This window comes from Python bivittatus, unplaced genomic scaffold (genome assembly GCF_059951505.1).
Source record: "Python bivittatus isolate LINGU-HERP-01145 unplaced genomic scaffold, Pbiv_v1 ctg000480_np1212, whole genome shotgun sequence".
Taxonomy (NCBI): Eukaryota; Metazoa; Chordata; class Lepidosauria; order Squamata; family Pythonidae; genus Python; species Python bivittatus.
Window position 1 is genome coordinate 44435402 of NW_028277075.1, and position 19880 is coordinate 44455281.

Below are 19880 nucleotides of genomic sequence, written 5' to 3' on the forward strand. Positions count from 1 at the left end.
AACCCTTTTGAAAAAGATCAACCTCTGTTTGGAACAACTGCCTTGTACAATTGCAGATTTGGCAGCTAGCAGCATTGTAATTTAGAAATACTGTGTGGCAAGAGTCATCGTTCTAGTCACTTAATATTTCTGATATTAACAATTGACCACCTGTTACTTAATCAGATATTCCATGGAGCCATGATGCTGTGGACCAACTGTTTAGAACGGTGAAATTTGAAGAATCAGCTTTTGTTCTTTTAATAATTGTTTCCTTTGATTCCCTTTGCTTTAAACTGTATCTTTTGGCTGGCTCTAGTGTTTTAGGGGGAAAGATAAAGGAAATAATTGTTTATATAAATCTTAAATCATATTCGTCAATTTTATAATACAGGTTCAAATTAAGTTAATACTTTAAGAGTAGTTGCTTGTTTTGTTTTATTATATTTGGGCATTCAGAAATGATTGCCAACAGAATGAATGAAATGTCACATTCTACCATGTGTTATTTGGTGACTACTTCCACCAATGTTAATTAGGGAGTTGCCAAAAAATTAAGTTCAGAATGCTATAGGAGGTTAACTCTTGCAAATTAGATCATGACTTAATCTGTGCTATGGAAAAAGTAATATTGCACTTCAAGGATGCCTTGGGTCCAAACTGCAAAATACTGAAAGAATCTAGCATAAAGAATAAATGCATAGCTACAGTGAAACTTGTCACTATTACCTCTAGATTCAATTAATGCAATGAATTCTATGTGTGCCTGCCTTGTGGGACTTGGTCAAAAATATTCAGAGATCATTCATTTATTTACTTATTTTATTATTTATTATTACATTTTTATGCTACCCATCTCCCCCAGAGAGTGACTCTAAGAGGCTTATAATTAATGGGTTGAAGCTAGGTACTTTGAGGATTGCTTTCTCCAGTCAGTTGATAAGTGATCTAAGACACTTATCCATGAGAAACTGCTTGTAGTACCCATTGTCGGAAGGAGAGGAGGCTGAAACGAGGAAACATTTTTTTTATTTGTACCATGGGCATTCCAGTTGATGTGATTGTGTTTTAATTTTGTAAACTGCTGACTGTTACTGAAGTGTGGTATCTATCAATTAATTAATTAAAATGCAGCAGGTAGAAAGCTGAACCCTAGCCAACTGTTGAGATAATGTGAAGCTCTTTATTACAAGAGCTTCTGGTGTCTGAGCCAAGCTTAAATATTTGTTGTCAAACCTGCAAAATGGCTAATGTTAGAATACTGGGCTTTCTCCCAAATGAACTCTTAGAAATTGTTTTTTTTTAAATGAATATTTCTCATGATCTAGGCTTAAATATCAATCTGGTGCAATGTAGGAAGCATTCCAATTTGTAGATATCAATTGTTAAACTTTTCTCAGTATCTTTGGTAAGAGAAAACTGAATGATTCAACCATTAGCTTCCCAGTCTGAAAGCTTTATAGGATACAACACAAACTGTATTAACCTTTTGATACCCTTTATGCTTAAATGTTCAAGTTAATTCCTGCCTTCATTAGTGATTTGTAACAATATTTGGCGGCTAGCTATTCTAAAAGAAAAACATACAATCCAGTCTAAAAGTTTTGCTAAATAATGCAGACAGTGGGAAGTGCATTCCATCACCTAGAGTGACAAGAAAAAAAGAAAACTCATACTTTCTTAACAGTTGTTGTTTACTAACCTGTTTGAACCTGTCTTGCAATATTTCACTTGCAGATACAATTATATAAATGGATATCCCACTTTCCGTTTTTGTGTTTCATTGTGTGTATTATTGGCCTAGGAGAGTAGTATGTATGTATGTATGTATTTGACTTACATGGCCGCTCATCTTATGAAACCCAACTCTGGGTGGCTCACAACGTTAATAAAAAGCAAAGACAGCAAAACTTGTTTTTAAAGTTTTTAAAACCTGACACCTAACCAACAATCTCCAATCCATTGAACAATATAATTCCCAGGCTCCAACCTCACCCTATCCCAGTGCCTGAGGGAAAAGCCAACCCTTTATGGCATTCCGAAAAGCTAAAAGAGTGGGGGCCTGCTGGATACCAGGGGGAAGGGTGTTCCACAGGGCAGGGGCTGCTGCAGAAAAATCACGCTTCCTAGGTCCCACCCTGCTGGTATTTTGAAGCACCTTGGACTTGGCTCTTCACCCAGGCCTTTGGCAAGGGGGAGTGAAGTCCCCTTTGGATTGTGTGGGTTTATTTTTTTCATTCTTGTCCTTTTTTTGTCATCCTTGCCATCTTTTATTCTTCATTTTTATTCATTGTTGTATTTTTTTTCTTGTTTTTAAAGTTTTTAATCTGAACCACCCGGAGTCATTGGGAGTTGGGTGGCATATACATTTAAATAAATAAGTAAATAAATAAATAAATGGCAGCATTTAAGGGAAGAGACCTGGAGCATGCCCACCCTATCTAACCTGGTGGGGTGAGCATGGAGATGCAGTCCCACAAATAACCTGGCCCTGTGCCATGTAGAGCTATAAAGATAATAACCAGCATCTTGAATTGTGTAATGGGCAGAAGGAATAACTACCATCAGATAAAAGAAATTTGAGTCTGGGCCATAATTGTAACCTGAGAAAATGTCTCAATGCTTGACCTTCCCTAGTTCTCTTGAAGATAAAGGGAGGGAGGGGGAAGGTATATTCAGACTTGCAAGAATCTGTTAAAACTGCTACCTGGGCAAGGGAAGATTCAAAAGAAAGACATGGTAAGAGAGCATCTTTTCTATTCCTGTGACCATAGACCAGGCTGCAGAGCTGAGTTTATGTGACTGTTCCTTGTGAGAATTAGAGAAATATGTCAAGACAATGTCTTGGTTATATAACATTTGCCCTTTCTGTTTTGCTTTCTTGATTTCAAGCTCTTTACTTTGTCATGAATTATAGAACAAGATTAATCCAACAGAGTATCATATTTTGCATTTGCACACTTTTGTCACAAGATTTCTCCCTCATTCACCATCAAAATAAAGCTTAAGCTGATGTCTGTTGATTGTACAGAAGATCACAGATTTGGCCCATTCCAGTATGGCATGGCACAAAAATACGAATCGTAAGCATGGATCATTATGGAGCTCATTGTATTTCAAGAGGTCCCCCAAATCACCGGCAAATCACAATTCATCTTCATGCCCATACTTTCTGTGATTTGATATGGGTCAGTGAGGTTCCATATACAAAGTCAGAAAGAAGTATGTTTCAGTCCTGTTTTTGGACTATGTTGCCCCTGGGCAGGACAGGAGACTTGATTTTTCTGGTATTTGTTGATATGTGATCTGAGATAGTTTCAAAGACATTTCCCCCCAGTCCTAATGGGCACATAAACAAAAGTAAACAAAGCGTTTGAAAGAAGTGCTTCACAAGAGTGAAGGCAGGAGTGTGAAAGAAGCAGGTCTTTCAGAAAACTCTGTGTTGTATTTTCAGCATTTTAAAGCTTAATTTGGATTGTTGCCTTTGTAGGCCCTCCCACCAATATAATGAGCTGGTTTCTATTAAGGGTAGATATAATAGGCTTTAACCTATTCAGTGAGTCTAGTAGACTAAAATTCCTGTTTGCTGTTTTGTTTTCCTTTTAATTCAGGCAATTGCTGGATATTTTGATGTGCATTTTGAGAAGAATTGTAACAAACAAGTAAGTATTTGAAGGCTACGTGTTCAAAATTAATTGTAAATATATTTTATATGTTGTCACCTTTTTTGCCTTAAGGTGTTTTGAAATAAGCCTATTTGGTATTGCAAACACTTAATAAGTGTGTGGTTGTGTAATGAATTAATGAAGCATGTTATTTAGTCTTGTACTTTATCAGGGATCTCTGGATTTTGTTACTGCAGATACTGCTTTCAACTAGTCCCTGTTGCACCAAGACACACTGGAAACAAACAGTATTTTTTCTGGAGAACCCAATTTCTGTCGAAGAAGGTATATATTTTTGTGTGTCACTTACTTTTCAGGACAGATTGGATATTAGTAAATGTTTATATCCACATAGGCACAAAAAGCTGACCCAAGTCAAGCAAGTATTTACCTTTTTCTAGGACTCTGCAACTTCAAATTATGCATAGGGATTAGTTTTTATATTACCATTACAAACACAAATAGTTAATCTGCACATCAGTATCTAGAGCAATGGAAAAACAGGCTCCCTTTTCACAAGGACAGGGAAAAATGGGTTTGGCAAATACTTTGTTAACTTTTCAGGAAGACTTTAATCTAAATTGGAAGCAGGAGAGAAACAGAAGCACGTATTTGGATAGAATAGTGCTAGGCATTAGTAACATGCATGGCTAATAATGGAGGGGGTACAAGGGAGACATTTAGAAATCTTCAACATGATGTAGGGAAACTAATAAACTCTGACATTCCCAGGTTCCCCGCTGTCTGCAGACCTGTGCATGAGTATGGGCAGCGAACAAATGAATTGGAAATCCTAACAGGAATATAGTTATGACCTGATAAATTTCATGGAAATCTGATGGGGAAATTAGATCTCACTGATGAGAACTTAGAGCTCAGTGAAGGACATTATTTTTTTCAAAAGAAGATAAACCAACAAAAAACATGGTGGCTTTCTATATAAAGAAGCCATATATGTGTGAAGAAATGTATGATCTCAGATATGGGTCTTGTTAAGATAGCCAGTTTGGTGTAGTGGTTAAGGCACCAGGCTAGAAATCGGGAGACTTGAGTTCTAGCCCTGCCTTAGGCAGAAAACCAGCTGGGTGGTCTTGGGCCAGTCACTCTCTTTCAGTCCTAGGAAGGAAGCAATGGCAAACCACCTCCAAAAACCTTGCCAAGAAAACTGCAGGGACTAGTCCAGGCAGTCATCAGGAGTCAGAAAGTGATCAAAGGCACTGCCCCCACCCCTGCTCATCAAATTCTCAAGAGCTATAGTGGTAACAAGAGACCAGCTATCCCCCATATCTGCTGGAAAACTAGTTCAGCTAGGAATAGGAGGTCCAACAGATTCCAAACTTTTCTTGATGGCTGTTTCAGAAGGTGGAAGAAGAAAGAAAAGGTTTGGCTATCCTGGACCTAACCCTGACCAATAAAAAGAAATTGGTTGATATAATGAAGGTGTTGGGCACCTTGACAAAAGTAACCACATCATTTTGGAGTTCAAGATAACAAGGGGAAGAGCTGAGAAAAGTCAGCCATGTATCTTAGACTTCAGGAAAGCAGATTTTAATAAACTTGGGCTAAAGGTGGGCTGCTTATAGTGGCTCAAAATCCTTATCCTAAGGGATAAACAGGCCAAAGATGGATAGTTGATTATGAAAAATGAAATAGTGAAGGCATTGACACAGGTGATCTCCATGAGAACGAAAAGGTTTAAGAGCATGTATGGATGAATAGCAAGCTCATTGACAAGCCAAGAAGCAAAATGATGATGTATCAGAAGTAGAAGAGGGACTAATAACTAGCGAGGAATACACTGGTATCTTAAGCCTGTAGGAATGGAGTCAGGAATGTCAAAGAATGAGATAAGGCTGGCACAGAATACAAAATGCAATAACAGTGAGCAGTTGTTAGGGTATGTCCAAAGTAAAAGATGAGTAAATGAGGTAGTTGGTCTATTGCACCGGAATGATGAAGAAGTAAAAATGGGAACAGGGAGAGGGTTGAACTGCTTAACACTTTAATTGCATCTGTCTTCTCACAGAAGAGAGTGAAAGCCTTTCCTGACTCGATTAAAGAAAGGGGGGGGGGAATGCAATTGAGGATTAATAAAGGTGTAGTAAGAATCCATCTTACTACCTTCCATGAATTTAAGACTCCAGGGCCAGACAAATTACATACCATCTGACAGAAGTGAATTTAGGACTGTTGACTATAATATTGGAAAATGCCTAGAAAACTGGTGAGGTATTGGAAGAGCAAACATAGTCCCAATATTAAAAAAAGGCAATAGAGAGGCTCTAGGAAATGACAGATTAGTTAGTTGAATGCCCAGTAACATACTAAGATAGATTGTCAAGCAGCATGCCTACAAGCTGTTTGAAAAGGTATTGCTACCTGAAAACAACATTTCAGGTTTTGCAAAAAATTCTGTCGAACTAGCCTGATCCCTTTTTATTTCAGAAGGAATCACTTGGGGGATCAAGGGAATGCTGTGGACATAGCATACCGTAATCTCAATAAAGCATTTGACAAAATCTCTCCTTACACTCTTTAAGGACAAGATGGATGAATGTGGGCTAGAGGGTAATGTGGCTCAGTAGATTTTGCAGTTGGTTGAACCAACACACCAGAGGTTTTTATTAAATGATTCTGTAGTGACTGAGTGGGATCCCCAAGACTGTCTTCAGACCAGTGCTTTTCAATAGCTTTATAAATAGGATGGATAGAAGGCATGCTAATCAGATTTGAAGATGCTACCATACTAAGAGGGTTGGCTGGCACCATAGAGGACGAAAAAAAAAATCACAATTCAGAATTACCTCAACAGGGTTAAATATTAGGCCAAATCCAAAAGGATAATGTTCAGTGATAACAATTATAAGGTATCATCATTAAATGTATAGGTACAGGACTGGAGAAACATGCCTTGGCAGCAGTATATATGAGAAGTTGCTAGGAGTACTAATGAGACACCAGCTAAATATGGCAAACAATGTGATGTAGTAGCTAAAGAGGTTACTGCCATCTTGGGTCACATTAACAGAAGCATTATGCCCAAGGTCACAGAAGGTGATACTTCCATTGTCCTCTATACTAGTTAAGCTGCACTTGGAGTACTGTTTCTATTCTAGGCACCACACTTTAAAAAGAATATGAAAAAGCTGGTGCAGACTGAGAGAACTACCATGATGATAAGCTGTCCATCTTATGAGGAGTGATTAAAGAATGTGGACGTGTTTAGCTTACGAAAGAGAAGATGAGGCACACCATAGCAGTCTACAAATAATTAAAAAGCTGTCATGCACAAGGGGTGCATATATGTTCTCTATTAAAACCACAAGCCTAGTGTGTTGAAATTAACAGGAGATTCAGGCTGAATATTAGAAGGGATTTCTGAACAGTCTGCCTAGAACAGTAGTGGACTCCCTCATTGGAAGTTTACAAATGGGCCACCTGTTGGGGATGGTTTAATAGATTTCCTGCACTTGTAGAAGTTTGGACCATAAAGTCACTTGTAACTCATAATATTCTGTAATTCTGTGTAGAGAAGGCTAATAGTTAGGCAGATTTTACCCAGTGTGTGGATTAGATATACAGTACAGTTTGTTTGCTGCACAAGTTGCTGCTACTACTACATAAGCATTTATTTATAGTAATTACCCAGTTGGTATATCTCCATCAGAGAACTAAAATAATTCAGACAAAATGAGGTTTGTGTTTTCTGATTATTTTCATAAATCAGTTGTGATATTAATTTAATCTGATTATACTATGCAGCTTTTGTAATTTGAAAGTTTTTGGTTTTGTCTAGAAAGGTCATCTTGTGAAATCACAGGACCCTTTGACTCTACAGTAAACGTGCCAAAGTATTTACGAGGGGCACTTGTGAAAGTGTGTTGGCACAAGCGAAGTATCCTTCCTGCAACTCCTTTTCTGTGTCAACACCATTGTTAGTTTCATGCCATTCCTTTTCTCTAAGAAGTCAAGGCAGTGTGCTTTTCAAAATGTACTTTGCATAGCTGATGGCACTTACTAGGAAGTGAGTCAAGAGATATGAGTGAGTGATGCTCCAGAATGCGACAGCGGTACAGAGTGAGGTTCGACAGAACATTGTCACTATGCTTCATTTGTTCCCAATACCTTGCTGCAGGGCTGAATGAATGAAGAAAGACCCATCTAATATTTCACAGACAAGGAAAACTACATTCCTCTTGAAGGGCATTTTTGAAATCAGAGTCTTGAATAACAGAAATACATACCACCAGTTTTACACAGCTACTGCCTGAATATGCAGTAGTGTTTCAAAGTGAAAATTTATACTAATCTTAGCTAATTTTCCCCTAGCTCTTAATATTGTTTTTCTTTTCCAAAAGAAAAAGATATTCTCCAACATATTCTGTATCTGCCTTGTCTGACAAGAGTATGATTTCTATTAACTGTAGATGTATATAACTTACCTTGAAATAATTTTTTTAAAAAGATTTTTTTTGGTATTAACTGAATTAAGCTGAAAGTCAAAATCTTTATGCCAGCAAATTCTATTAGCAATAAAATAGCACAACTGCATCTTTTATGTTTTTATGGTGCCTTGCAGTGTGGTTTTCTGCACTGACTTTAAGGTTGTAAACAGCAGCCATGAACAATCAAAATATTTTAAAAGGGGCATTTTACTGAAGGCTACTTCATTCTTTATCATTTAATTTAGTTCAGTAGTATCGATAAAAATGTGCACTCAGTGATGTAAATATGAGTGGGTAGTAAGATTTATTTTGCCAGAAAATAGGAAAGCAATATATGAGACAGCCTTCTTTCTAGACTATCAGCTAAAGTTTGAAATTTTGATTAATTTCAATAAACGTACTCAAAATCAGTCACTTTTTAATTTGAAATCTAATATCAAAGCATAGAAACAAGGGACATATTTAAAAACACATTCCCAAATTGAATCTGAGATACAGAAGATGCAAAGCAGGTAACTCAAGAATTCGGCTTACTGGTGAGGGGCCAGTTTACATGTCACGTGGTCCTAGATATGGCATATTTATATTTGCTGTTTCTGGAGGCTTACTGCTAGTAATCTCATTACCTTATGAACAATTTCCCATCTTGCGGTTCAGCAACATAATTACTTTTAGCCCTCAGCTGCCATAAAGATCATGCAGTATGTCTGTGGGTAACATTTCCACTGAAGTAAAAAGCTCAACTATGAGGATTGCTATAATGTGCTCAGCCATAGAACCAGGCCTCTGAGGGGTAAAAAACATAGTAATTATAACTGCATGCTTCTCTGGAAGATTTGTTAAAGGCAAATCAGACTTCATTTTCTCTGAAGGAAGAGTGTCAGGTCTGTAGGAGCAGGATAATGAATTCAGGCTTGATCAAACTACAGCGTGACTTGTATCTTGCATGCTTCTTCCTGAGCATAGGTGATGCAGCTCAGTCTTGGAAGGCATTCTCGGCACTGTGTAGAGCAGCGGAGCTGTTGAGAGCACATCAGTCATTTTATTTCTCCGTGGCATTTATTAATTGGCCTGGTCTTCTTCCCTGTTCTGATTGCGCTACCATTGCTTTAGTTCACAAACAGAGATGGTGGCGCACGAAAGATTTAGTGTGGCCCATTGGGGTGAGAAAGAGGCAAAGATCTGCCTCGTGACAATGAATAAAGCTGATTGTCTGAGTCACTTAATGCAATTACCTTGGTTATAAATAATGGAGAGCTGCCCTGATTGAAAACTATAGTCGGCTCTCATGAAAATGTTGTTTTGTAGATTTCACAAATTCCTCATCAGTGTTGCTTTAAAAAGCAGGTTTACTCCCTTTTTGCATAATTAAACTGAGACTGTGTGTACTGATAAAATAATCTGGGGTAGAATTACAGCTGCAGGTTAACAACAAGACGTTTTAGAAAACTGCTAGCGATTTTCAACTAACAATTGTTTTTGCTATAGTTGTTTTGAAATAAGTGTCATCAGGTCTTGTTTACATATATCAGAAAATTAATGTACTTAGTTAAAAAAGCAAGACCACCTCATCCTTACATCCACAGAAGTTTGCTACTGTACATCTTTTACAAATTGCTGTAGCATGTGTCACATTCACATATATTTAACACATGCAGTACTATTTTTATAGTAGTGTAGGGGTTTTTTTTCTGTTTTATTTTATTTTAGTCACCTAAATTAATAAAAGAACTGGAAACTACTACATAAAATTCTTCCAAGATAATTTACCATTCCTGAAGTTTTCTTGTTTTGAGTAAGTTATAAACAGCTTCTTAACAGCAAATATATATTGTGTTTTATAGCTGTTTATATTGATCTTTTAATTCTGTTTGTTGCCCATAGTCACTTTGACAAGAGGGGCGGCCATACAAATACAAATAAATAAATTCAAAGAATTGGTCACCCAAATTAAGCTGAAAACTACAGATATGTCGGAAAGCAGGATATTATTGGTTTAAGATCAACATAATTAGAACTAATCAGGAGAAATCTTACTAAGAATGATCAGAAACTCACCATGTAATATAAAATTAATATTGTGGTAATGGACAAGAAGATTTATTGTTCCTAGTGTTAGGTGGCTGTTTTATTTTCTTTGTTATTTTTATTTTATTTTTAACTTATTCGTAAGTCTTTAAAAGACTTTGGGGAATTGAATGACATATAATTTGCAGCAGAAATAAATAAATACATTTATTTACTAATGCTAGAGAAAAAAAAAGTAATGTTCCTTAACACTGAACATTTGCATTCCTTTCCACCTGTGCCATTGCCCCACCCCACCTCCATCTTCTCCAGGGTGTTCTCTAATCCAATGTTCCTCAACCTTGGCCACTTGAAGATGTGTGGACTTCAACTCCCAGAATTCCCCAGCCAGCCATGCATTAGGGATATAGAGAGGAACCCTGCTCTAATCCTTTGGGGTAGACTTGGGGGGAGAGGCTGCATAAGGTAGGGGCTTCAATCAGCCCATAATATCTGCTTGTTTGGGAGAGAGACATTTTTGGGTGCAGGACTTAAAACCTTTGCATTTTTGTTTTGTTTCTGTAGGTGAAGTGCTGAAAGGAAAGATAACAATACACAGAAACCGAAAAGATCCCCGCGCCCTCATTGTAACACTTTCAGTTAAAAATGTGAAACAAACATACAGTCTGCAGTGAGCATTGCTCCACAACCAGCTTGAGAAGCATAGTTCAGTCACCAGATGTAACTTTTTGAAGCAGAGAAGTCTGGATAAAATTTAAGATCATTTGGTTCCACTTCCAATAAAGTTTTTATTTTCTCCCAAACATGAGAATGACAGCTGACGTTCTATATGAGACTACTGACTGTGCTTGGCAATCAGTTCATACTGTCTTAAGAAGTATTTCTCTTTTGTGTGGGAATCCATTAGTAGAGCAGCAGTCCTCTGCCCAATCTCTGAACTTTCAGTAAATGTAAGGATGAATTGTGATAGAAATACATTGCAGGTCTGCATGTAGAAGTAACACCGCTTCTAGAATTATTTTTAGGAATAATTCATATTATTAGGTGGGATCCAGAAATTATTTCTACAGTGGTGGAATCTCCTGGAGAGTTTTCTGCACAGAAGGGGAAAGGCAGGGTTTGTCTGTCACCTCTGCAGGCTTTCTTATCACCACCTCAACTCTTCTGGAGAATCTTCAGAGCAGATTTTTGAGAACCCTTGGGACTTTCTGGGAGCCAGATTTCTACTCTGAATCAAAATCATTAACTTTGCAAGCAACAAGAGCCTTTCTGTATGCAGAAAGCAAGATGTAGGTTTTTATGGTTATAAAATACTGAAGACACAAATAAACCATAAAAATACTGAAGACACAAAAATAGGACTAACTTGATACAAGACTGTTTGGGTTTGACTGCCTTCACCTACACATAGCCAAAAATTATGCTTTTGAATAAATTGTTTTTATAAATACAGTTTCAAGATAAATTCATTTCTTGGTCTTTGGACTTCAAATGTATATATTATTAGACTGTAATAGTTTAAAAATATTAGAAGTAGAATACAGCAGCTTGCTATTATTGTTATCATAATCACCATCACCTGAGTGTCATCTTTCTACCTAGAGGGCATTCCAGATGAGTAACAGTTTAAAAAAAAGCTATTTGCATCAGTTCTGAGTGAGTCAGAATACTGTAAATAATTTTTCACATTGTTATTCAACATTAGTACTGCTTTAGGTATACTCTCCCCATTTTTAAGATTTTCAGAACTTTAAAACCCCCGACAAGATAGAATTGCTGTTTGTCCAAACCCAGACCATTTCTCTTATAAGTGGATGAGGTGACATCCCTCCCTCCCCAAAAAAGCACATCCATGGTATGGGTATCTTTACTGGTCTCGGGGCTGACGGTGCTTGGGCAGGTCCAAGCTGTGGGTGATCATAATCTGCAATCCAAGGGACCTTCACTCACCTACTGGGGTGTTAGTTCTGGCCACATCTGGGACGAGAGGATCTGGTGACAGTAACTCCTTCCTTCCTCACACCAGGATAGACCACTGCAATGCACCCTACATGGCACTGCCTTGGGGGACTATTTAGAAACGACAGTGGATGCAAAATGCTGGTACGTGAGAATTGCATCAGCCTTGTTACACCAACACTGTAGGTGCTGCATTGGTTGCCAAACGTTTCTGGGTACAATTCTGTGCATTGGTTCTGTTTTTAAAAGTCCTACTTGGCTTGGCTCCTGGCTACCTTTGGGGCCACCTTCTCCAGATAGGGCCCTCCCATCTGGTGCACTCACCCTAACTGGGGTGGTCATTTGTCCCCAAATGAGAGAGGTTAAATCAGTGTGGGCCAGAGGGTGGGGTCTCTTAGTTATGGAATAGCATGCCTCCGAGGCTAGATTGGTATAGACTTTAATATTCTGCAAAGCAGTAAAAACTGACTTCTGTAGGGTCTTGGGACTTAAGGCTACCTGTGTTGATGTCCATAATCGGCATATTTAAGCATAACACTATTTTTTACTGCATTTTTTTTTCTTTTATGGATGATCACAGTTAATAGCCATATTCTTGGAGAAACCGTATAATTTGGTATACTTCAAAGAACTGTTAAGACCATAATCCTATAGCCAGTTTCTGCAACCAGTGCAATCAATTCCTGCAATCAATGTGTTTACAATTGCTTTGACTTGTATCTGCTGTTAAAAGGGACATTCCATAACACTCTTTAAAAGATCTCTAGTCATAATTGGATTGAAGCCAGAAAAAAGGGGGTGGACAGAAATCTATAGTGGCCTGAAAAGCTTTTCTAAGGAGGGCTGAATGGAGGAGAGTGTGCCAAGGGGATTAAAGGAGATTCCCTCAAAATAAAATGTGAGGCTTTGCCATTCAGCAGAGATTTTACTGCCTTCCTCCCCAGCCAAGTTTCTATTAGAAGAAAGGAGCAGGGAATGGCGTTTTATTGGAACCAACCATAATTGGGATGGATATATAGGAGCCTTCAAGTGACTGGCCCTACTCTCTTAGGACATTCAGCCTCCATAAGAATTACTTTTTAGTTTCATAGATCACTTCTTAATAGTCTGGCACCATTAAGCACGTTAACTCTGTGACTTTGCCTTGTGACAAATGTTTTATAATAAAAATCTGTTTAAAGATTGAAATTTACTTCATTGGCTGATCGAATTATGGTGTAGTGCTTGACTCCCTCCCCTCCCATCTCCCCATGTTCCCTTTCAGGGTAGACAGGCTGTCTGAATTTGTTCATGGCTTGGTGTTCACTTACTCAATAAAATGACTGAAAGGAGATTTGTTAACTACTATTAGCAGATTGGAGAGCCAGTTCGTTGTAGTGGTTAAGGCACCAGGCTAGAATCCAGGAGACGGTGAGTTCTAGTCCTACCTTAGGCACGAAGCCAGCTAGAGGACCTTGAGCCAGTCACTTTCAACTCTAGAAAGAAGAAAGCAACGGCAAGCCAATTCTGAAATCTTACCAAGAAAACTGCAGGAACTTGTCCAGGCACTTTCCAGGAGCCAACGCTGGCTCAAGGGCATGCACACACATGCACAGACTCACACACAACAGATTATCCTGCAGGACAAGATGATTTTGCTTGCTCCAAAACTCATGACATGAGATCTCCCTTCAACCATTAATGCACAGCATCTAGAAAACACAGGAGAGCTAACATTTGACAATGACCAAATATAGCAGTTCAGACTTTCTTTTATAAGCCCTCAAGTATCTGAATTATTAAAAAAACAGTCACTGTAAGTATGAAGCGCACAAATCATACATCTTCTGGGCACTTTGGCATGAATTGGCTGGGACTCTAAAAGCTGGCCAAATTTACATTCAATGGGCAGAACACCTTTTTTCTGTTTTTTTAAAAATAAAAGTGGTCAACAAAACATTGGGGGGAAATCCCAAAGAACAACAGCAACAAATGCATCATTTGGAAGTATATAAAGATATATTTGCAATCTAAAGGAGAGAGACAGAAATGTAAATATTTGTGTGGTATTTCTATCCACAAAAGTATTTGTAGACATGGAGGTTGTCACATGACAATAAGGCAGATTTACAGATCAAATTAATAAAATGTATTATTTATTCTGCTGCTATAATTATAAACAGACCATATGTTATTAAAGCATGCTTTAATTAAAGATTTTTCAAACTCTGTGCTGTTGTGTTAATTTTCAGCCACACTTTTAAATTCCATTGATCCAAAGAGAGAGATTTTTCCCACTCACTATAGTAAATTGAATTAATGCATTGTATTGCACCATTTTATATGCCTTGATAAGAATGGATACTGGAAATATTAAGGACTATGATGTACTCTTTTTCAGTTTTCCCCAAAAAACTTCAAAATGAATAAATGGCTACTGACACTAAATTAGCATGTACCAATTTAATTATATTCCCTCCAATGCAATCTAGAAAAACTTTGATTAATACAGTACAACTTTGGGGCAGTGTAGTACTATGCAATAACTATTGCTATAGTCAATTCTTGATGATTTGCTGAAATAAAAGGAATTTTATACCATAAAAAGTTCTAAAATGATTTATTTCATTCAAATCCCACATTCTCTTACTAATTTTTTTAAAAACTTCTGAGAAATGTCATTTCATTTGACAAGTGTTTTGCATAACACAGAACAGGTACATGACTCTAACTGGGAATTACTTACATGCATTTTATTTTAGATAGCCTATATAGTTTTATTTTTCACAACAAATATGTAAAAAGTGTTTTTTCCTATCCCCCACAATTGGCTTGTCAAGAGGCACCCTCAAAGTCTCTGTTACACTTTCAAAATGTGCTTTCTAATATCTTTGTGCCCACAATTTGCCTGTTCTTTTCTAATCAGTACATGCCTAAATAAATGTTGTTCAATACATCCTTACAAATGAAGTTAATATTAAAAAATCTAAACAATTATATCACTAAATAGTTTGCTAATGTTGCAGAATTACATGGGCTATTAAAGCTGAGAGATTTGTAATTAGCTAATGTAACTACTTTTCGTGTACAATATTTTATACTGAATTATTACTTTAGTTATACCTTCTAAGCAATTTGTATTGGGGCTAATCTGAAAATTCTATTCCTTAGTTAATGGTTTCAATTGTTTCTAAGGACAGAGGGCTTGCTATAGAGAGAGAAAGCTATTAGAGGTGATAACATTGAAGAACTTTACAGGTCATTTTTAAGAGTGCACTCTGAATGAGCAAATATTCCAATGTTCTTCATAGAGCATGTCCTACCACATTAAATTATTATTATTTTAAATAAATACAGAAATCTTACAAGATCACCATAGCTTGTGAAAATGTGGCACTTCATAGTAGATGTTAAGTTCTTACATGAGATCTTGTAAAATTTCAGAATAAGATTGCCCAAATTTACCAAATGTCTGAGGGAGGCACCCATGGCTAGAAGTTTGCTGACTGCTAATGAATAAATGCTTGCTTACTTCTGACACCAGATGTTCAGCATCTTGAAATGGATCGTGGTTGATCAAGTTTTATATTTAATTAGTTTCAGAAATACTGCAGTAAACCCTATGTGACATAAAGTAAGGACAGGAGATGTTCTATCTTTCATCCCAAGCAGTACTCTTAGTAATCACAATCCTACCTTACAAATCCTACTTACAATTACCTTACAATCCTACTCTTATAAAGACCGGTTTCAGTATTCAGCTATCACATTTGGCAGATGGTTAACAACTTAAGGATATTGGTTCTTGCATGAAATTGGAACATAGGAACTCCTAAGGCTTCCTAGAATGTTATATTCACTGCAAACAGGTAAATTTGTGAAGCTTTGCACTGGGATGGAGTTTCAGAAGTTTTCATCAGAATAAGAACATACCTTTGTGCAATGGTTCATTTTTGCTAAGACTGGGAGGGATACAAAGCTTTTAAACCAGAGAGACTGCTATGTGGATCTGTTATACCAAACAGATTTCTTATGAATCATTAAGAGGCTGAGAGAATATGACATACAGTTTTCTGATCCAGAGTTTGCTTCATTACATACATAAACTGCTGTGCCTACATAAAGGCTGTGTGCTATTCCTTAAAGTGCAACAAGATTCTTCTGAGAGATCAAAGGAACTGGGCATCTTACCATTAAGAAGAAAAGGCTGAGAGGGGGTATCTTCAACTACCAGAAAGAATATCAGACAGAAGATGGCCAAGATGTTCTCTATCATCCCAATGTGCATGAAATAATGGATTTAAATTCCAGGAAGGCAGATTCCCAATTAATTTGAAATCCCTAATGTTAATAGCAGTTCAACTATGGAACCCATTAAGAGACATTGTGGGTTCCCCTTCATTGGATGGGTTCAGGAAAAGACTTCAGTTAGGATCCTTGCACTGAGCAGAGGGTTGTTTAGATCAAAACAGCCTCTTCCAATTCTACGATTCTAGATAACGCTCAACAAACCTTCCTGCTATTTCACCAAAGGTCTAGGAAGCAATGTTTATGAAACCTGCATGCAGTAGGTTTATACAATGATGCTACAATTGCATTATGTGAAGCTATAAATTAAAATTTACAAACAACAAGAACTGGATTAACACAAGGCATTAAGACCAAACCAAATAAAGTGTATTATGCTCAGCCAAAAAATATATACAACCTCCGTCACAAAAATATAGGAATAGCAACTTTCTTGAACCAGAACTGTGATCATATGTTTATTTTTAAATGGGGAGTTTTATTCAAGATAAGATGTGCTATGGACTGAAAAACCTCATAATACTGTGCCACACTAAGAATAATCAGTGGATTTTGCCAACTAATAGCTATATTATTAAAACTTACTTGGCTTTTCAACTAAACATTTCTCACTCTCTAAAACATTTCTCACCGTCTAGTAGTGATGGAATCACATCTCCATTATAGCAACTAAGTGTTACTACCATGAAATGATCACAGCATTGCTTAGAACTTTCCAATGTTCAATGGATAGCCAAAGCAATACATGCTTCGCTTAATGGGGACCAATACAATTATAGAGGAATAAAAGTTAGTCAACAAGTTAATTTGATTTTCCACTTGGGTACGACTCAGACTCCCATGGAAATGTGTATAACATGGTGGAAGAAAACTCTAGAGAAAGAAACAAACATTGGTGTACTCAGAAAACTGTCTCATAGATGCCAACTTGGCTTTCACCCTATTATTTGGCTGAACCCTCATTATTCAGACTTTGAGAGGCATTCAAGTAGTTTTTATGCTACTGTGTGGCTATTTATATGAATCTTATTTGCAATACACATCATTCTTATTCAATACTAACAAGAGAGACAATCAAACATGAAAATATTTGAATGTGTAGTATGGCATAATTTGCCCGTTTGAGCTGGCAAACAGCAGAAAGAAAGGGGAAGGATTAATCTACTGCAACTCTGGCCAATCCAGTGCTGTCCAGATATGTTGAAAGTACAATTTCCAAATCCCCAAGTCAACAATTCCAACAGCTGTCCCAGCTGGGAATACTGGGAACTATAGTTCCAACTTACATGGACAACACCAGGTTGAGAAAGATTACACATGGATACTAGATCACCAGACTGGGGAAGTTGAGTGTTACTGGTTGCTGATGCCACAATTGTGTTTTACCCTGTATTGAGAGTGCTTGTTTCTTACTGCTATCCCAAGATGGACTGGCAACAAGAAGTTACCTTATCCCAGATGCAGTGGCATATATTTATTTAACTTGGTTTTATACCTTTCTCTCCGTTACAGCTTCTTGATCTACTGAGACCTACAGCAATGTTGCTTTTTTATGGGTAGAAGGTGGATACACAAGAGCATTATTGTACAAGATGTGTTTATATGGCACAGATCATTTATGAGACTGTTTCATAAATATTCAACTAAATTTAGTAAGACACAGTTCCAAGTATATACAATTGGGTATCTATTAAACTTCTTGATTAGCTCAAAGACCTGGTAATAAACAAGCTGGATAGGAGAGACTCTTCTAACAGAATTAACCTTTATCTCATTACTGGACAGCCTTGACCCACTGTCCACTCAGCTAGAAAATTGGATTGAGAGAGGGCATATGGTGGGACTCCATGATTCAGAAACACTTACAAAGCTCTGCTTCCCCATGTGAATAAAGGTTTCAGCAATTCAAAAAAAAAAAAAGCAGAATAAAACTAGTGACATACTGTAAAAAGAAGAAACAGAAAAAAATACCTTTAAGGCATTCGTAACTGCTGATTTTTCCATTATGATGGGATCGCTACATGATATTAACTTTTTTAATTGGACTTGCCATTCTATAATTCATAGATAGTAGGTACCATTTATATTTTAAATAGCTTTCAAAAGCTTCAGTTTTTTCCCCCTGATGTTTATCTGTTTCAGCCCCAGCCATAGTGTCAAAAATACTTTTATATTTAGAGTTCTAGTCTAATTCCCTAAGGCTTTGAAGGAATAATAGCATGTTGATAATATATTCATTTTTATGTTCTAAAAACAGGAAATTACCTTTGGCCCAGAATTAAATTGTGCATAATGGTTATAGAATTGCAGTCCACATATCTGGAAGACTTGAGATTGGGAAAGACTACCTCAAAGTTTTAAAAATTGATTCTTCCTTTTTATTTGATTATAAAAGATCAAATAATCTTATCACAGATATTACTGTTTATCTAATTGTTTGGGTTTACTCAGTCTTACAATAGATACAATCCTCTAGGAAATACTTTTCTACTCTTTTAAAACATTGACTAATATCAACTTTGCTAGAACTCAGTTATATATTCAAACAACATTCCTAAACTAAGGTTGTGGAAATGCTCTTCCAAAAGCAAAATTGTGACAATAGAATGACCAAAATATGAGACAGCTAATTTAGACACACCCCACCTAAATTAACGTTTCACCCTTGATTAATTCTCTTATGCAGCCTCAACATCTATTCTGCCTCTTTCCTAAGTAACTTAGTTTTTTTAAGGCTACCCTGAACTGTTATGATGATAAGTACATCAATATATAATCCAGGATTATATACTTGATTATATAATCAGTGTAAATAGAAAAATATGACTTTTAAGAGAATATCATTCAGATACTAAAGATGATAAGTACCTATTATATAGATTTACAATACCATGATTCTCTAAAATTTTAAGTGAATGTGTGCAAGATGCAAGCACTATCCTACCGTTGCTGTTCCTTGTTTAGAATTATGCTTTACTGAACTCTATAACGCATTTTCCCTTGCTGGTCATCAGATAGCTCCTCATCACCTCTAAAAAGCTTAAGTGCACTTAGAAGTGACAAAGGACTAACCCATATCTGTTTGCAATATCATAACTAAGGTAATGTGATTTCCCAGTTAAAATTAAACCTACCTGCCCGAAGATAAAGATAAGGAAAGTGTTGTCCTGCCTGCCCTGAACTCCTCCCCTCTGGGCAGGGTGCCTCTCTCCTGGGAGAGAAAGAAATTGTTGTTACATTCACTTCCTAAATATTCCAGAGCTTGGCTTGTGTTTCTTTGCAGACTCCTTCCTGCTTTTGCTGCTGAAAGGCCTCAAGGATGATGCTACACTGCACAGTCCTGAACCAATGATAAAGACAAGCCAAGATACCAATCTAGAATTGACTAGAGTTCCTCAAAATTCCTTCAGGGAAATGAGACACTTAAACGGCAAGTGTGTTCGTCATAGCAAAGAAAGCTCCCGTGCACCCCACTTATTTAGATGCTGACATATAAAGGAGCCTTATCCTATACATG

General features: G+C 37.1%; 1 protein-coding gene across 2 annotated transcripts in view; it reads left to right on the forward strand.

Annotated features, from left to right (window-relative positions):
* The window catches only part of PRMT3 (protein arginine methyltransferase 3), a 75448-nt gene extending 55974 nt beyond the window's left edge, over nucleotides 1–19474 (forward strand). The window contains exons 14-16 of one of the 2 annotated variants that reach the window (XM_088145833.1): nucleotides 3591–3641; nucleotides 3842–3929; nucleotides 10682–19474. In XM_088145833.1, coding sequence (XP_088001959.1) covers nucleotides 3591–3641; nucleotides 3842–3929; nucleotides 10682–10791 — 249 coding nt within the window. In that variant the 3' untranslated portion in view covers nucleotides 10792–19474. The remainder of the gene's footprint in view (nucleotides 1–3590; nucleotides 3642–3841; nucleotides 3930–10681) is intronic. The other variant, XM_007425291.4, reaches the window with a different exon arrangement.
* The last annotated feature ends 406 nt before the right edge of the window (nucleotides 19475–19880 follow it).